The sequence below is a fragment of the Anomaloglossus baeobatrachus genome, chromosome 9 (assembly GCF_048569485.1).
Source record: "Anomaloglossus baeobatrachus isolate aAnoBae1 chromosome 9, aAnoBae1.hap1, whole genome shotgun sequence".
NCBI classification, from domain to species: domain Eukaryota; kingdom Metazoa; phylum Chordata; class Amphibia; order Anura; family Aromobatidae; genus Anomaloglossus; species Anomaloglossus baeobatrachus.
Window position 1 is genome coordinate 219,194,046 of NC_134361.1, and position 17,425 is coordinate 219,211,470.

At 57.2% G+C, this 17,425-nt stretch overlaps 1 protein-coding gene across 2 annotated transcripts in view; it reads right to left on the reverse strand.

Annotated features, from left to right (window-relative positions):
- Positions 1–15,733, reverse strand: part of LOC142251594 (methyl-CpG-binding domain protein 1-like) — a 29,773-nt gene extending 14,040 nt beyond the window's left edge. The window contains exons 1-12 of one of the 2 annotated variants that reach the window (XM_075324547.1): positions 15,485–15,730; positions 15,275–15,386; positions 13,616–13,764; positions 13,393–13,478; positions 13,049–13,089; positions 10,905–11,048; positions 10,334–10,468; positions 9,512–9,565; positions 9,301–9,435; positions 7,975–8,019; positions 7,582–7,743; positions 7,102–7,203 (exon numbers count right to left, since the gene is read on the reverse strand). In XM_075324547.1, the coding sequence (XP_075180662.1) occupies positions 7,102–7,203; positions 7,582–7,743; positions 7,975–8,019; positions 9,301–9,435; positions 9,512–9,565; positions 10,334–10,468; positions 10,905–11,048; positions 13,049–13,089; positions 13,393–13,478; positions 13,616–13,764; positions 15,275–15,386; positions 15,485–15,594 (1,275 nt within the window). In that variant the 5' untranslated portion in view covers positions 15,595–15,730. Of the gene's footprint in view, positions 1–7,101; positions 7,204–7,581; positions 7,744–7,974; positions 8,020–9,300; positions 9,436–9,511; positions 9,566–10,333; positions 10,469–10,904; positions 11,049–13,048; positions 13,090–13,392; positions 13,479–13,615; positions 13,765–15,274; positions 15,387–15,484 lie in introns of both variants that reach the window. The other variant, XM_075324548.1, reaches the window with a different exon arrangement.
- Positions 15,734–17,425: the final 1,692 nt, after the last annotated feature.

Here is a 17,425-nt window from a genome sequence, read left to right on the forward strand (position 1 = left end):
CCTGCAGCTGATGGGTCCCCCCTATAGCCCCCAGCTGATGGGTCCCCCCTATAGCCCCCAGCTGATGGGTCCCCCCTATAGCCCCCAGCTGATGGGTCCCCCCCTATAGCCCCCAGCTGATGGGTCCCCCCCTATAGCCCCCAGCTGATGGGTCCCCCCCTATAGCCCCCAGCTGATGGGTCCCCCCTATAGCCCCCAGCTGATGGGTCCCCCCCTATAGCCCCCAGCTGATGGGTCCCCCCTATAGCCCCCAGCTGATGGGTCCCCCCCTATAGCCCCCAGCTGATGGGTCCCCCCTATAGCCCCCAGCTGATGGGTCCCCCCCTATAGCCCCCAGCTGATGGGTCCCCCCTATAGCCCCCAGCTGATGGGTCCCCCCCTATAGCCCCCAGCTGATGGGTCCCCCCCTATAGCCCCCAGCTGATGGGTCCCCGGCTATAGCCTCCAGCTGATGGGTCCCCCGCTATAGCCTCCAGCTGATGGGTCCCCCACTATAGCCTCCAGCTGATTGGTCCCCCCCCTATAGCCCCCAGCTGATGGGTCCCCCGCTATAGCCTCCAGCTGATGGGTCCCCCGCTATAGCCTCCAGCTGATGGGTCCCCCCCCTATAGCCCCCAGCTGATGGGTCCCCCCCCTATAGCCCCCAGCTGATGGGGGCTACAGTGGGGGGCCCCTGACTGCTTTGATGACCCTTTAGGACCCCACAATAGTATTGTGGAAGTTGGGGGTCGGTGTCCCGATAATTTAAATGTCACTGTCAGAGATGGACTGCCGCATCTAAAAGGTGACACAGCAGCGATCTGAGCTGACTCGAGTTGTGCAGTTTGGGGCAGATGCCCTTCTGCATGATAAGACACCCCCCCCTGACTGTGACAGATGGAAGGGGTGAATGATCACAACTGCCGTCTTGTCTGATAAGCAGAGAATGACGTGGACTAAAATGAGGATTGTTTGCAGTCTGTAACCATAAGCGACGCATAGGCCTGCATAGGAGCTGCATACAAAAGAAGGGAATTTTGTTACTTACCGTAAATTCCTTTTCTTCTAGCTCCTATTGGGAGACCCAGACGATTGGGTGTATAGCACTGCCTCCGGAGGCCACACAAAGCAATTACACTAAAAAGTGTAAGGCCCCTCCCCTTCTGGCTATACACCCCCAGTGGGATCACTGGCTCACCAGTTTTAGTGCCAAAGCAAGAAGGAGGAAAGCCAAGAACTGGTTTAAACAAATTCACGCCGAGTAACATCGGAGAACTGAAAAACCGTTCAACATGAGCAACATGTGTACCCGAAACAACCCAAAAATCCCGAAGGACAACAGGGCGGGTGCTGGGTCTCCCAATAGGAGCTAGAAGAAAAGGAATTTACGGTAAGTAACAAAATTCCCTTCTTCTTCGTCGCTCCATTGGGAGACCCAGACGATTGGGACGTCCAAAAGCTGTCCCTGGGTGGGTAAAGAAATACCACATGTTAGAGCTGCAAGACAGCCCTCCCCTACGAGGAGGCAACTGCCGCCTGCAGGACTCTTCTCCCTAGGCTGGCGTCCGCCGAAGCATAGGTATGCACCTGATAATGTTTGGTGAAAGTGTGCAGACTCGACCAGGTAGCTGCCTGGCACACCTGTTGAGCCGTAGCCTGGTGTCGTAATGCCCAGGACGCACCCACGGCTCTGGTAGAATGGGCCTTCAGCCCTGAAGGAACCGGAAGCCCAGAAGAACGGTAGGCTTCAAGAATTGGTTCTTTGATCCATCGAGCCAGGGTGGCCTTAGAAGCCTGCGACCCTTTGCGCTGACCAGCGACAAGGACAAAGAGTGCATCCGAACGGCGCAAGGGCGCCGTGCGGGAAATGTAGATTCTGAGTGCTCTCACCAGATCTAACAAATGTAAATCCTTCTCATACCGATGAACTGCATGAGGACAAAACGAAGGCAAGGAGATATCCTGATTAAGATGAAAAGAGGATACCACCTTCGGGAGAAACTCCTGAATGGGGCGCAGCACTACCTTGTCCTGGTGGAAGACCAGGAAGGGAGTCTTGGATGACAGCGCTGCTAGCTCAGACACTCTCCGAAGAGATGTGATCGCTACCAGAAAAGCCACGTTCTGGGATAGTCTAGAAAGTGAAACCTCCCTCAGAGGCTCGAAGGGCGGCTTCTGGAGGGCAACTAGTACCCTGTTCAGATCCCATGGATCTAACGGCCGCTTGCACGGGGGAACGATATGGCAAACCCCCTGTAGGAACGTGCGCACCATAGGAAGGCGTGCCAAACGCCTCTGAAAAAAGACGGATAGCGCCGAGACCTGACCTTTAAGGGAGCCGAGCGCCAAACCTTTTTCTAACCCAGATTGCAGGAAAGAAAGAAAGGTAGGCAATGCAAATGGCCAGGGAGACACTCCCTGAGCAGAGCACCAGGATAAGAATATCCTCCACGTTCCGTGGTTCTTAGCGGACGTGGGCTACCTAGCCTGTCTCATGGTGGCAACGACCCCGTGGAATAATCCTGAAGACGCTAGGATCCAGGACTCAATGGTCACACAGTCAGGTTCAGGGCCGCAGAATTCCGATGGAAAAACGGCCCTTGGGACAGTAAGTCTGGTCGGTCTGGTAGTGCCCACGGTTGGCCGACCGTGAGCTGCCACAGATCCGGATACCACGCCCTCCTCGGCCAGTCTGGGGCGACGAGTATGACGCGGCTGCAATCGGATCTGATCTTGTGTAGCACTCTGGGCAAGAGTGCCAGAGGTGGAAACACATAAGGGAGCCGGAACTGCGACCAATCTTGCGCTAGGGCGTCTGCCGCCAGCGCTCTTTGATCGCGAGACCGTGCCATGAAGGTTGGGACCTTGTTGTTGTGCCGGGACGCCATTAGGTCGACGTCCGGCCTTCCCCAGCGGCGACAGATTTCCTGAAAACACGTCCGGGTGAAGGGACCATTCCCCTGCGTCCATGCCCTGGCGACTGAGGAAGTCTGCCTCCCAGTTTTCTACGCCGGGGATGTGAACTGCGGATATGGTGGAGGCCGTGGCATCCACCCACATCAGAATCCGCCGGACTTCCTGGAAGGCTTGCCGACTGCGTGTCCCCCCTTGGTGAATGATGTATGCCACCGCTGTGGAGTTGTCCGATTGAATTCGGATCTGCTTTCGTTCCAGCCACTGCTGGAAGGCTAGTAGGGCAAGATACACTGCTCTGATTACCAGAACATTGATCTGAAGGGTGGACTCCTGCTGAGTCCACGGACCCTGAGCCCTGTGGTGGAGAAAAACGCTCCCCACCCTGACAGACTCGCGGCTGTCGTGACCACCGCCCAAGACGGTGGTAGGAAGGATCTTCCCTGTGATAATGAGGTGGGAAGAAGCCACCATTGCAGAGAGTCCTTGCCGTCTGTGAAAGGGATACTTTCCTGTACAGGGATGTTGACTTCCCGTCTCATTGGCGGAGAATGTCCCATTGAAGTGAACGCAGATGAAACTGCGCAAACGGAACCGCCTCCATTGCCGCCACTATCTTCCCGAGGAAGTGCATGAGGCGTCTTAAGAAGTGCGACTGACCTTGAAGGAGAGTCTGCACCCCAGTCTGTAGTGACCGCTGCTTGTCCAGCGGAAGCTTCACTACCGCTGAGAGGGTATGAAACTCCATGCCAAGATACGTTAGTGATTGGGTCGTGACAGGTTTGACTTTGAGAAGTTGATGATCCACCCGAACGTCTGGAGAGTCTCCAGCGCAACATTCAGGCTGAGTTGGCATGCCTCTGGAGAGGGTGCCTTGACAAGTATATCGTCCAAGTAAGGGATCACAGAGTGTCCCTGTGAGTGCAAGACTGCTACCACTGCCGTCATGACCTTGGCGAACACCCGTGGGGCTGTCGCCAGCCCGAATGGCAGAGCTACGAACTGAAGCTGGTCGTTTCCTATCACGAAATGTAGAAAACATTGGTGCTCTGTAGCAATCGGCACGTGGAGATAAGCATCTTAGATGTCTATTGATGCTAGGAAATTTCCTTGAGACATTGAGGCAATGACGGAGCGGAGGGTATCATCCGGAACCGCCTGGCCTCCACGTGCTTGTTGAGCAGTTTTAGGTCCAGAACGGAACGGAAAGAGCCATCCTTGTTTGGCACCACAACCAGATTGGAGGAAAACCGTGTCTTGTTCCTGAAGAGGAACCGGGATTACCACTCCTTCTGCCTGCAGAAGAGCATCTGCTCGGTGGGGAGGTGGGGACGTTCTGAAGAATCGAGTCGGAGGACGAGAACAGAACTCTGTCCTGTGCACGTGGGCACAATGTCCCTCACCCACCGGTCTGTGACCTGTGGCAGCTAAATGTCGCCAAAGGCGAGCGAGTCTGCCATCAACCGCGGATGCGGAAAGATGAGAGAGCTGAGAGTCATGAGGAGACCGCCTTGGTAGCGGTTCCTCCGGCTGCCTTCCTTGGGCGTGATTGAGCCCGGCCGGCAGCTGAGCCCCTCTGAGGCTTTTCAGCCCTTTTGGACGAGGACAATTGGGACCTGCCCGAGCCTGGGAAGGACCGAAACCTCGGCTGTCCTTCCAGGACAGCATTAATAGGGTAAGTCGCAATGCAGACATTGCGAGGTTACGGACGCCCCTGCGGCACAGATGTACTTGTGCTCAAGACCAGCTGCGCAAGAACAGCTGAAAAGCTTAGGGTGCCCATACGGCTGTGAATGCCGGAGCAACCGACACGCCGATAGCCTCACAGACAGATTTCAACCAGAGTCCATCTGTCTGTCAATGGCATCTGTAAGTGAAGTCCCATCTCCACTGCAACTATGGCTCTAGCCGCAAGCCTGGAGATTGGAGAATCCACCTTTGGACCCTGGGTCCAGCGCCTGACCACGTCAGGGGGAAAGTGATAACGTGTATCCTTAATACGTTTGGAGAAAACGCTTATCTGGGAAGCGTGGTGTTCCTGGACTGCTTCTCTGAAGTCAGCGTGGCCAGAACAATACTCAATATACGTTTGAGCTTGAAATGGGACTTCTCCTGCTGTGAAGCTGACTCCTCCGCTGGGGGAGCTGAGGGAGAAAGATCCAACATTCCATTGATGGACGCTATAGGATCATGCCTTATGGCGTCACCATCCGGTGTATCCGGAGTGAGAGCGGTGTCAGGATCAAAGTCCTGATGAGCTACGTCTACCTCATCATACAGAGAGCCTCCTGGGACCCCCCCGGAGCACCGATTTTTAATCCAAGTGAGGGTGGCCAGGGAGCAATGATCCAGATTGCCCATGGCCTGTCCGGACTGCAAGTCTCTATCCCATTGCAACTCCGTCCCTGTCCTTGGACAGGGTTGAGAGGTGGTTCTTTTGGCCACGTCAAGTAGAGACCCCGGCTGACCAAGTGCTACAGGGGAGCATTGCACCCAATGGGGAGCAGTGCCGTGGAACAGTATCACATGCAGCAAAAACAGCATCGAAAGCCTGTGTTGCTTGTATGCTGCTGCCGACTTATAGAGCCAAGAATGGCGACCGTACAGTGCAATGTATATCATACAAGCATAAAGTACAAATGAACACTGCAGCACATGCAATACAAGCAGCATAGAAAGCCTGCTTTTCTGCTGCTGTAGACTAGCCATCTAGGGGAATATAGCCCAGAATAGCGATCATACAGTGCAATGTATAGCATACAAGCATAAGAACAAATGAACACTGCAACACCTGCAATACAAGCAGCATAGAAAAAAACCTGTGCCTCAGCACCCTTGCTTTTCTGCTGCTGTAGTCTAGCCATTCTATGGCGAATATAGCCAAGACTAGCGACCGTACAGTGCAGTGTATAGCATACAAGCATAAATACACATGAACACTGCAGTACGTGCAATACAAGCAGCATAGAAAGCCTGTGCCGTAGCACCCCTGCTGTCCTGCTGCTGATGTGTCGCCATCTAAGAGGGCATATAGCCCGAAATAGCGACCTATGCAGTGTACTTAAATACAAATAGACAAACTGCGGTATTTAGTGTCAGCACCCCAGGTGCCGCTTACCGCCCGCCTATAAGCGGGTGTGTGGTCGCCCCATTCCTGTTGGTTGCCCAGAGTCCGTTCTCCCAGCTCGGGCTGCAGGAATGGCTGCCGGCGTCCTTCTCCAGCTCGTGTGAGTAGGGGCGGGCCGTGGGCGTGCCCCAAGTCAGAGCGGGAAACCGGCGTCCCACAGTGTCTAGTGAGAAGGCTGGAGCATGTAAATAAGGCTCCAGCCCTCGGCGCTGCTGATTGTACAGCGTCTCTCCCCTACCCTGATTGACAGGGTGGGGGCGGGAACGAAGCTGAGCTAGGCCGCAAAAGCCAGGGACTGGATTTATGAGCGCCGCCGCCGTAAAAGCGCGGTCGGCGCTAAGTCCCCGGCGCACTACAAGTCCCAGCCGCGCCGCCGCTCCCGGAGCGTCCGGCGCGGTAGTTCCCAATAAATAAAGTCACTCAGCTAGGCTGCAGTGACTGTAACCCTTTACTGTCCCCGGCGCACTAGCACACCCAGCAAGTCTGGAGTGTGCTGTGCCTGTGTGTACGGGGACACAGAGTACCTGAATGGTGCAGGGCCATGTCCCTGAACGGCACTCCCGCTCCACATCCAGCAGGTTCAATGGGTCTGTGGATGGAGCCCGGCCTCAGGGCTTTGGGGCCGGTAAGATCCCACTTCCTCAGAGCCCCTCAGGGGGATGGGGAAGGAAAACAGCATGTGGGCTCCAGCCGCCGTACCAGCAATAGGTACCTCAACCTTACAAACCACCAGTGGGGTGAGAAGGGAGCATGCTGGGGGCCCCATATGGGCCCTCTTTTCTTCCATCCGATATAGTCAGCAGCTACTGCTGACTAAACAGTGGAGCTATGCGTGGATGTCTGACCTCCTTCGCACAAAGCCGAAAACTGGTGAGCCAGTGATCCCACTGGGGGTGTATAGCCAGAAGGGGAGGGGCCTTACACTTTTTAGTGTAATGCTTTGTGTGGCCTCCGGAGGCAGTACTATACACCCAATCGTCTGGGTCTCCCAATGGAGCGACGAAGAAACGGTAAGTGATTTGTAAACCAAAACCCTATTTAGAAGCATCACAGTGACCGACTGATGGGGCCGCCGTACTTACCACGGTCACCGTATCCTCTTCGGCCTCGGCCGCCTCCTTCTGTATCCGCTCCAGCAGGATGGGGTGATTGGACGATTTCAGGTATAGCGGTATGTTCTTCTCCTAAAATGTAAAGCGGCACAAAAAAAAAAACAAGGGGGAACGGAGCGTTAATTGCAAGAATCACCCGTCCAACCAACAGCGGGGAGATATAGCATGGGATGGTCGGCCATGGGTCACACCAACAACTCATGAACTGTGCCAGAAAAGCGGAGCGGGATCCCCCAAAATACAGTGGGGGTCGGGAGTCCGCACTTATCAGACCGCAAAACGTGCGAGTGTCCGCCAATCATAGGGATCGGGGCCACTGTGGGTGAGACGGACCGGCCCGTGGGTTCCCACCGATTGCCCCAAAAAAAAACCCAAAAAACCAACAATTGGTAAAAGCCCAGAAGGTGAGAAATTTAGGAAGAAAGCGGAGGAGACAGGACGTGAACCCACCACTGCGAAACGCAGGCACTGCCGCCAGCGACACTTCTGCCGCTTGAGATTGCGGCCACCGAATTTGGGCTTGTCTCGGCAGAAGTCACATTCGCCACAGTCCACGTTCCTGAGGCAGGGCTCGCACTGCCCACATTTCCGGTTCTTGCGGCGGCCCGCCAGCTGGGGAGAGGGGTGAAGAGGAAGAACAGATCACGGGCTCGGCCGAAAAGAGGGGGCAGGTGTGAGAGGAGGGGGGTACGGAGGAGGGGGAGGGTCCTACGAGGGGTGCGGGATCTGCGGGGGTCATGCAGGTGATTAGAGATGGAGCAGCAACCAACGCAGCATGGAAGCAGCAGGAAAAAAAGGAGGTCTGGGGGCATCAGCACCGCCGGCTAAGCCCTCGTCACCCACCTGTCCACTCAACCCAAGTTTGGTCTTCACTTTTATTTTCTTTTTCTGGGGAAAAAAAATATATATATATATATTTGTCAGCGGCAACCAATCAAATCTCTGTGTCTATTGTCAAAGCCCAGTTACCGCATTTTTCGGATTATAAGACGCACTTTGGGGTGATGTGCTGGGGCTGCGTGCTGCGGCCGATGTGCTGGGGCTGCGTGCCGTGGGCTATGTGCTGGGGCTGCGTGCCGCGGGCTATGTGCTGGGGCTGCGTGCCGCGGGCTATGTGCTGGGGCTGCGTGCCGCGGCCGATGTGCTGGGGCTGCGTGCCGCGGCCGATGTGCTGGGGCTGCGTGCCGCGGCCGATGTGCTAGGGCTGCGTGCCGCGGCCGATGTGCTGGGGCTGCGTGCCGCGGCCGATGTGCTGGGGCTGCGTGCCGCGGCCGATGTGCTGGGGCTGCGTGCCGCGAGTGCTGTGCTGGGGCTGCGGGTGCCATCCTGAAAATGTCGGTTGTGTGGAGTTCAAATAATAGTGCCCAGAGTCAGCACGTGCGCAGATGGAGCTCTCGGCTCAAGATCTCATCTGTGCACGCGCCGCCTCCGGGCCATTGATCTCCCAGCAGAGGACTTAAGGGAAATGGTGCCTGGAAGTGGCGCGTGCACAGATGAGATTTTAGGCCGAGAGATCCATCTGTGCACGCACCAACTCCGGGGCGCCATTTCTTTGAAGCCCGCACCGCCGACAGTTTCTAGAAGTTGCCTGCCTCACTGCGCCTGCAGCGAGCATCTGGGACACCCGCCGCACCATCGCCCCTGCCTCTTGTAACCCCGCACCACCACCGCTGCCGCCCGCTCCCGGTAAGACACCACCAGATTGTAAGACGGATTCACTTTTTTTCTTCTAAATTTGGGGTGCGTCTTATAAACTGAAAAAATACAGTATATGATTGGTCGATTTCACTTTTGGCAGATTGCATCGGTCAGGCTAGCCAGCAGCGATCAGAGCTGAGCTCCGGCCACTGTGCTTAACCCCTCAAACGCTGCTGCCAATCTCTGACTGTGGCAGTTAGGGGGCGCTTGTTCTTGCAACCTCAGAGGCCACCCTGCAACACAATCACGGGGTCTCCCTTGGATGCTATGGCGTGGCGCGGGGGAAAGGGGGGGGCATGTTGGTTCCTGTAAAGCCCAGGATGAGCCCAAAAGCGTTTCCCCAGCAGCAGCCACTAGAGGGGAAACGAGGTATTACACACGGTTGTGCCTGCCGGAGCCTGCAATGCACATATGCACCGATATCCCGCTGGGAGTTGTAGTCCACCACGGCGTTCGGGAACAGCTCCTCACCTTGTTGTGACACCGTCGCTTTAAACACTTTCCTTTAATCTTGCGCCCCGGGTTGTGCTTCCTCCGGAGACACAGCGAGCAGCAACCGCAGTTTTCTGCCGTCAGGCAGCCCGGACAGTGACCGCAGTTTCCTCTCTGTGGAGCATAAAACAGGCGGTCAGCTCTGTCAGCGGGGGGCGCCATCGGGCGGTGCCGATCAGGGGATACGTACCAGGTTCAACGTCTTCGTCAACTTCTTGGCTACGGGAGGTTTGATCTTTTGCTTCTGTGTGAAGATGAAAAACAGAAATTCAATGCAATGATGCCAGATCTAGACGACGGCCGCGCATGCGCCAGAAATAGACGACGGCTGCGTGTGCGCCAGATCTAGACGACGGCCGCGTGTGCGCCAGAAATAGACGACGGCTGCGTGTGCGCCAGAACTAGACGACGGACGCGCGTGCGCCAAAACTAGACGACGGCCGCGCGTGCGCCAAAACTAGACGACAGACGCGCGTGCGCCAAAACTAGACGACGGCCGCGCGTGCGCCAAAAGTAGACGACGGCTGCGCGTGCGCCAAAACTAGACGACGGCCGCGCGTGCGCCAAAACTAGACGACGGCCGCGCGTGCGCCAAAACTAGACGACGGCCGCACATGCGCCAAAACTAGACGGCCGCGCGTGCGCCAAAACTAGACGGCCGCGCGTGCGCCAAAACTAGACGGCCGCGCGTGCGCCAAAACTAGACGGCCGCGCGTGCGCCAAAACTAGACGACGGCCACGCGTGCGCCAAAACTAGACGACGGCCACGCGTGCGCCAAAACTAGACGACGGCCACGCGTGCGCCAAAACTAGATGACGGCCGCGCGTGCTCCAGAACTAGACGACGGCCGCGCGTGCTCCAGAACTAGACGACGGCCGCGCGTGCTCCAGAACTAGACGACGGCCGCGCGTGCTCCAGAACTCGACGACGGCCGCGCATGCGCTAGAGGTAGGCGACGGCCGCGCGTGCGCCAGAACCAGACAACGGTATCGGACGACACCGACTCCTCACCTTATTGTGACACCAGCGCTTCAGACACTTCTTGTCGCCCTCCTCCTCGGGGTTCTGCTCCTTACTGACGCACACGGCGCAGGTGCCGCAGTCTTCCTTCCTGAAGCAGCCCGGGCAGCGGCCGCACACCCCTCCCTAGTGATACAACAGGGCGTCCATTATAGGGGGGCACCGCCGTTATTTACACCCCTCCATATGATCAGGAGGTCGGGAGATTCTGCCGATATTCTACCATACACATTCCAATATCTCCGCTTGCCAATAGGGAATGTAAACCCAAGGTGGTCCTGAGGGTTTGTTACAATGTATCAGCGCAGGCGATCGCTATCAGCCTGAAGTGCAGGGAAAGCAGAGGATTGTCCACACTGATACACTGCAACAACAGCTCAGCTGTGTGAGCAGCACCAGGTCTTTTCTATTATTAATTCACATCCCCGGGTCCAATTCCTGGCAGCAAGCAGAGATCTTGGAAATGAAGACGTGAATTAAACCATAAAAGGTCCACACTGACCGCGCCCTGCCCGACCACCACCGCCATCCACCCACAGGCCCCGGGACTGACTTCTCACACCTTGCTGATGACCTGCAGGCAGCGTCGCCTCACACACTTCCAGGAGCTTCCGAATTCAGGGTTCTGAGACCGGAGGAGACACACCGAGCAATATCCACAGTTCTCCGTCAGCCGGCAGGCGGTGCACGTCCCACAGCCGCTGGTCTGCAAGAGAGGGGGACGGATCAGAGGCGGCAGCGGCCCCTGCGGGGTCTATGTACAAGAGGGAACAGGGGCCACAGACAGGAGCCCAAGAGCCAAAGACAGGAGCCACAGACAGGAGCTCATGAGCAGAGACATACAGAAGTCCAGTAGTCACAGACAGGAGCCCAAGAGCCATATGCAGGAGCCCAAGAGCCACAGACAGGAGCCCAAGAGCAGTCACAGACAGGAGCCCAAGAGCAGTCACAGACAGGAGCCCAAGAGCCACAGACAGGAGCCCAAGAGCCACAGACAGGAGCCACAGACAGGAGCCCAAGAGCAGTCACAGACAGGAGCCCAAGAGCAGTCACAGACAGGAGCCCAAGAGCAGTCACAGACAGGAGCCCAAGAGCAGTCACAGACAGGAGCCCAAGAGCAGTCACAGACAGGAGCCCAAGAGCCACAGACAGGAGCCACAGACAGGAGCCCAAGAGCAGTCACAGACAGGAGCTCAAGAGCAGTCACAGACAGGAGCCACAGACAGGAGCCTAAGAGCAGTCACAGACAGGAGCCCAAGAGCAGTCACAGACAGGAGCTCAAGAGCAGTCACAGACAGGAGCCACAGACAGGAGCCTAAGAGCAGTCACAGACAGGAGCCCAAGAGCAGTCACAGACAGGAGCTCAAGAGCAGTCACAGACAGGAGCCACAGACAGGAGCCTAAGAGCAGTCACAGACAGGAGCCCAAGAGCAGTCACAGACAGGAGACCAAGAGCAGTCACAGACAGGAGCCCAAGAGCAGTCACAGACAGGAGCCCAAGAGCAGTCACAGACAGGAGCCCAAGAGCAGTCACAGACAGGAGCCCAAGAGCAGTCACAGACAGGAGCCTAAGAGCAGTCACAGACAGGAGCCCAAGAGCCAAAGACAGGAGCCACATACAGAAGCCCCTTAGCAGTCACATACAGAAGTCCAGGAGTCACAGACAGGAGTCCAAGAGCCAAAGAGAGGAGCCACAGACAGAAGCCCAAGAGCAGTCACAGACAGACGCCCAAGAGCCAAAGACAGGAGCCACAGACAGGAGCCCAAGAGCCAAAGACAGGAGCCACAGACAGGAGCCCAAGAGCAGTCACAGACAGGAGCATAAGAGCAGTCACAGACAGGAGCCCAAGAGCAGCCACAGACAGGAGCCCAAGAGCCAAAGACAGGAGCCACAGACAGGAGCCCAAGAGCCAAAGACAGGAGCCACATACAGAAGCCCCTTAGCAGTCACATACAGAAGTCCAGGAGTCACAGACAGGAGCCCAAGAGCCAAAGAGAGGAGCCACAGACAGAAGCCCAAGAACACTCACAGACAAAAGCCCAAGAGCCAAAGACAGGAGCCACAGACAGGAGCCCAAGAGCCAAAGACAGGAGGCACATACAGAAGCCCCTTAGCAGTCACATACAGAAGTCCAGGAGTCACAGACAGGAGCCCAAGAGCCAAAGAGAGGAGCCACAGACAGAAGCCCAAGAACAGTCACAGACAGAAGCCCAAGAGCCAAAGACAGGAGCCCAAGAGCCAAAGACAGGAGCCACAGACAGGAGCCCAAGAGCAGTCACAGACAGGTGCATAAGAGCAGTCACAGACAGGAGCCCAAGAGCAGCCACAGACAGGAGCCCAAGAGCCAAAGACAGGAGCCACAGACAGGAGCCCAAGAGCCAAAGACAGGAGCCACAGACAGGAGCCCATGAGCAGTCACATACAGAAGTCACAGACAGAAGTCCAGGAGTCACAGACAGGAGCCCAAGAGCCACAGACAGGAGCCCAAGAGCCACAGACAGGAGCCACAGACAGAAGCCCGTGAGCAGACACATACAGAAGCTCAGAAGCCGCAGACAGGAGCCGACGAGCCGCAGACAGGAGCCCACGAGCAGACACATACAGAAGCCACAGACAAGAGTCCAGGAGCAGACACATACAGAAGCCACAGACAGGAGCCCACGAGCCGCAGACAGGAGCCGAGGAGCAGACACATACAGACTCACCTTCAGCAGCTTCTGTTGCTTGTTGTACGCCCGCCGGGAAGCTGCACAGAACAGAAATGTAACATTGCGTCAAAACGCTGCAGAAAGAATCGCGGACCCCAAAATATTCTACAGCACGAGGACAGGGGGGATTATACATAGAGAGGTTACACCCGTGGTTACAAACCAGTTCCCCCAGGCCCAGAATAAAGTGGGCTGAATTATACGGATGCCCCACAAGCTCACTGCAGGCTCTGACTACATAATCTCAGTTTGTAGTCTGTTACCATGGAGATGTATACCGCTCCTGCACACATTTATGGAAGGGGGGGGTCTTAGCTTCTGGACCCCGCCATTGTCCTCACCTCTGCAGTACGCACAGTACCACACCACTTGCTTTGATTTGCCAAACTCAACTCCCGTAAACCATTCATGACAGCCAGAACAGCACCTTGAAAACAAGAGGATACAGTCAGCAGGTAGGGCGTGTGGGCCTGTGGGCAGGGTGGGTTCCCCATTGGTAGGAAAATAGTCAGGTGCCCATACGTCGCCATATCGACCCCATAGTACGTCGCCACTGTGACTTACGCAATGTGTGACGGCTCCACGTCCTTCCCATTCTGCAGGTCTTGTTCGGGGTCCGCCGGAGGAGGGGGCGGCGTCGGGGGCTTCTTCTTCGAATGAGAGTTGGCCGAGCACTTTGGGTGTTTTCGGCTATAGTGCCTAAGAGGCTTCCTCTGTTGGGAAAGGAGAAGAGGAAGAATTGACACAAAGGGCAGAGATGACATAAGGGGTGGCACAACGTGGACGTGACCACTGACCACAGCACAGCAAATTTTCTGGTAAAGCGCCACACCTGTCCACAGGCTGGATGAGGTACTGCGGCTCTAGCCACACCGACGTGAATAAGACTATGACGTAGTACCACTTACAGTCTTGCCCATAGGTGTGGCGCTATTGTGTCTACTCCGCTGCTATTGGTTACCCATACTTTATGGGTTCATTCTGCCTTGCCACACATGCGCCAGAACCGGACGTCGGCCGCGCACGCTCCAGAACCGAACGTCGGCCGCGCACGCTCCAGAACCGGACGTCGGCCGCGCACGCTCCAGAACCGGACGTCGGCCGCGCACGCTCCAGAAACGGACGTCGGACGCGCACGCTCCAGAAACGGACGTCGGACGCGCACGCTCCAGAAACGGACGTCGGACGCGCACGCTCCAGAAACGGACGTCGGACGCGCACGCTCCAGAAACGGACGTCGGACGCGCACGCTCCAGAACCGGACGTCGGCCGCGCACGCTCCAGAACCGGACGTCGGCCGCGCACGCTCCAGAACCGGACGTCGGCCGCGCACGCTCCAGAACCGGACGTCGGCCGCGCACGCTCCAGAACCGGACGTCGGCCGCTCACGCTCCAGAACCGGACGTCGGCCGCTCACGCTCCAGAACCGGACGTCGGCCGCGCACGCTCCAGAAACGGACAACAGGATTTCAGAAATGTTTTGGATGATGCGCCTTATTTCTGAAAGCCTATCTCGCACCAGACTTGCCAGGCACGAGATACACCCTGCATCACTGTGCCAGACCTAGTGGTCACCGGCGCATCCGCAGGACTTCACTGGAACCCTGTGCCAGCACCAGACAGACCCTGCAACACTGTGCCAGATCTAGTCGTCACCGGCAGCGCATGCGCAGGATTTCACTGATGCAGTGTGTCAGTAATAATCCAGGCCAGTCTAAAGACACGCCCCAGAGGATCCGGTGGGCAATTATGCACCAATTGCCTTCTGCAATGCTGGCTGCAAAATGAGTTAGCTGAGAGTCAGCCAGTGAGCTCGTTATGACAGGAGAGCTTAACTCTTTTTTCTGAGCGCCTCTCGGCTGATTTATGACCACAGACCACATCGACGTTATATGTGGAGGGAAAGAAGCGAAAACGGTGCAAAACTGTTAATGGTACCCAAATGATGTCTAGTCCAAAATACATGAATTTCCATAAAGAAAAGTGTCCATAAAGATGAACAACCCCTTTAAGGACGACAATCAAGACAGATTGGGCAGCTTGACTTCTGTGGCTACAAGCGTGGCGTGTTTTTTTGGGTCGTTCTGGCGCAGGGGCGGAGAAGCCGGGTGTACTTACGCTGGATTTCCTGGCGCACCCTGCACCACTAGAGGCCACTGGCGCATGCGCAGGATCTGAGAGCGCCAGATGGGGCGTAACCGCCGATGATTCGGCTTTTTTTACCTTCTCCGCTGGTAATAACTTTCCGCTCTTGAAATCAAAGAACGACAGGTCCACGGAGTCCCCCAGGTATTTTGCGAGCTCGGTCCGGCTCCGGAAGCGTTGTCCTACGGGGCTGAAAGAGAAGGAAGACGAGACCGTCCACCATCAAGTAACCGCCGGCCAACGCAGAGATAAAGGTGGTAGCCCCCCTCCCCCGATGATCCTCCGTACCTCTGATAATAGGTGTCCGACAGTCCAGAAGATGCTCCGGATTTGCGGACGACGGTCCGTCTCTTCCAGCCGGGCCCCAGCACCGGCCAGTCCACCCAGCCCTCGGACATGGTGCAGGGCGACGCCTGAGACAATGAGAGGAGATGATCAGTGAGGCTGGAAGTGAGGAGCAGCTGCAGTAATCAGCCATGGAGGAGGGGAGCACACGCTGGAGACACACATGGATGCTCCGCGCTCTCCGGAGCCTCTGACTCACTACATTCCTGCTGCTGCAGCCCACAAGCGCTGCGGGAGGAAGCCGCGCAGACAGGAACACCCGGAGGCGGCAGCCCCGCTCCGCACGCAGGGGGACTACAGCTACCAGCATGCCCTGCAGATAATCACCGGCCTCCAGCAGCTCCGCTCCGCACGCAGGGGGACTACAGCTACCAGCATGCCCTGCAGATAACAACCGGCCTCCAGCAGCCCCGCTCCGCACGCAGGGGGACTACAGCTACCAGCATGCCCTGCAAATAATACCCAGCCTCCAGCAGCTCCGCACGCAGGGGGACTACAGCTACCAGCATGCCCTGCAAATAATACCCAGCCTCCAGCAGCTCCGCACGCAGGGGGACTACAGCTACCAGCATGCCCTGCAGATAACAACCGGCCTCCAGCAGCTCTGCTCTGCACGCAGGGGGACTACAGCTACCAGCATGCCCTGCAGATAACAACCGGCCTCCAGCAGCCCCGCTCTGCACGCAGGGGGACTACAGCTACCAGCATGCCCTGCAGATAACAACTGGCCTCCAGCAGCCCCGCTCTGCACGCAGGGGGACTACAGCTACCAGCATGCGCTGCAGATAATCACCGGCCTCCAGAAGCCCCGCTCCGCACGCAAGGGGACTACAGCTACCAGCATGCCCTGCAAATAATACCCAGCCTCCAGCAGCTCCGCACGCAGGGGGACTACAGCTACCAGCATGCCCTGCAGATAACAACCAGCCTCCAGCAGCTCCGCACGCAGGGGGACTACAGCTACCAGCATGCCCTGCAGATAATACCCAGCCTCCAGCAGCTCCGCTCCGCACGCAGGGGGACTACAGCTACCAGCATGCCCTGCAGATAATACCCAGCCTCCAGCAGCTCCGCTCCGCACGCAGGGGGACTACAGTTACCAGCATGCCCTGCAGATAACAACCAGCCTCCAGCAGCTCTGCACGCAGGGGGACTACAGCTACCAGCATGCCCTGCAGATAATCACCGGCCTCCAGCAGCCCCGCTCCACACGCAGGGGAACTACAGCTACCAGCATGCCCTGCAGATAATACCCAGCCTCCAGCAGCTCCGCTCCGCACGCAGGGGGACTACAGCTACCAGCATGCCCTGCAGATAATACCCAGCCTCCAGCAGCTCCGCTCCGCACGCAGGGGGACTACAGTTACCAGCATGCCCTGCAGATAACAACCAGCCTCCAGCAGCTCTGCACGCAGGGGGACTACAGCTACCAGCATGCCCTGCAGATAATCACCGGCCTCCAGCAGCCCCGCTCCACACGCAGGGGAACTACAGCTACCAGCATGCCCGGCAGATAACAACCGGCCTCCAGCAGCCCCGCTCCGCACGCAGGGGGACTACAGCTACCAGCATGCCCTGCAGATAATAACCGGCCCCCAGCAGCTCTGCACGCAGGGGGACTACAGCTACCAGCATGCCCTGCAGATAACAACCGGCCTCCAGCAGCTCCGCACGCTGGAGGACTACAGCTACCAGCATGCCCTGCAAATAACAACCAGCCTCCAGCAGCTCCGCACGCAGGGGGACTACAGCTACCAGCATGCCCTGCAGATAACAACCGGCCTCCAGCAGCTCCGCACGCAGGGGGACTACAGCTACCAGCATGCCCTGCAAATAACAACCAGCCTCCAGCAGCTCCGCACGCAGGGGGACTACAGCTACCAG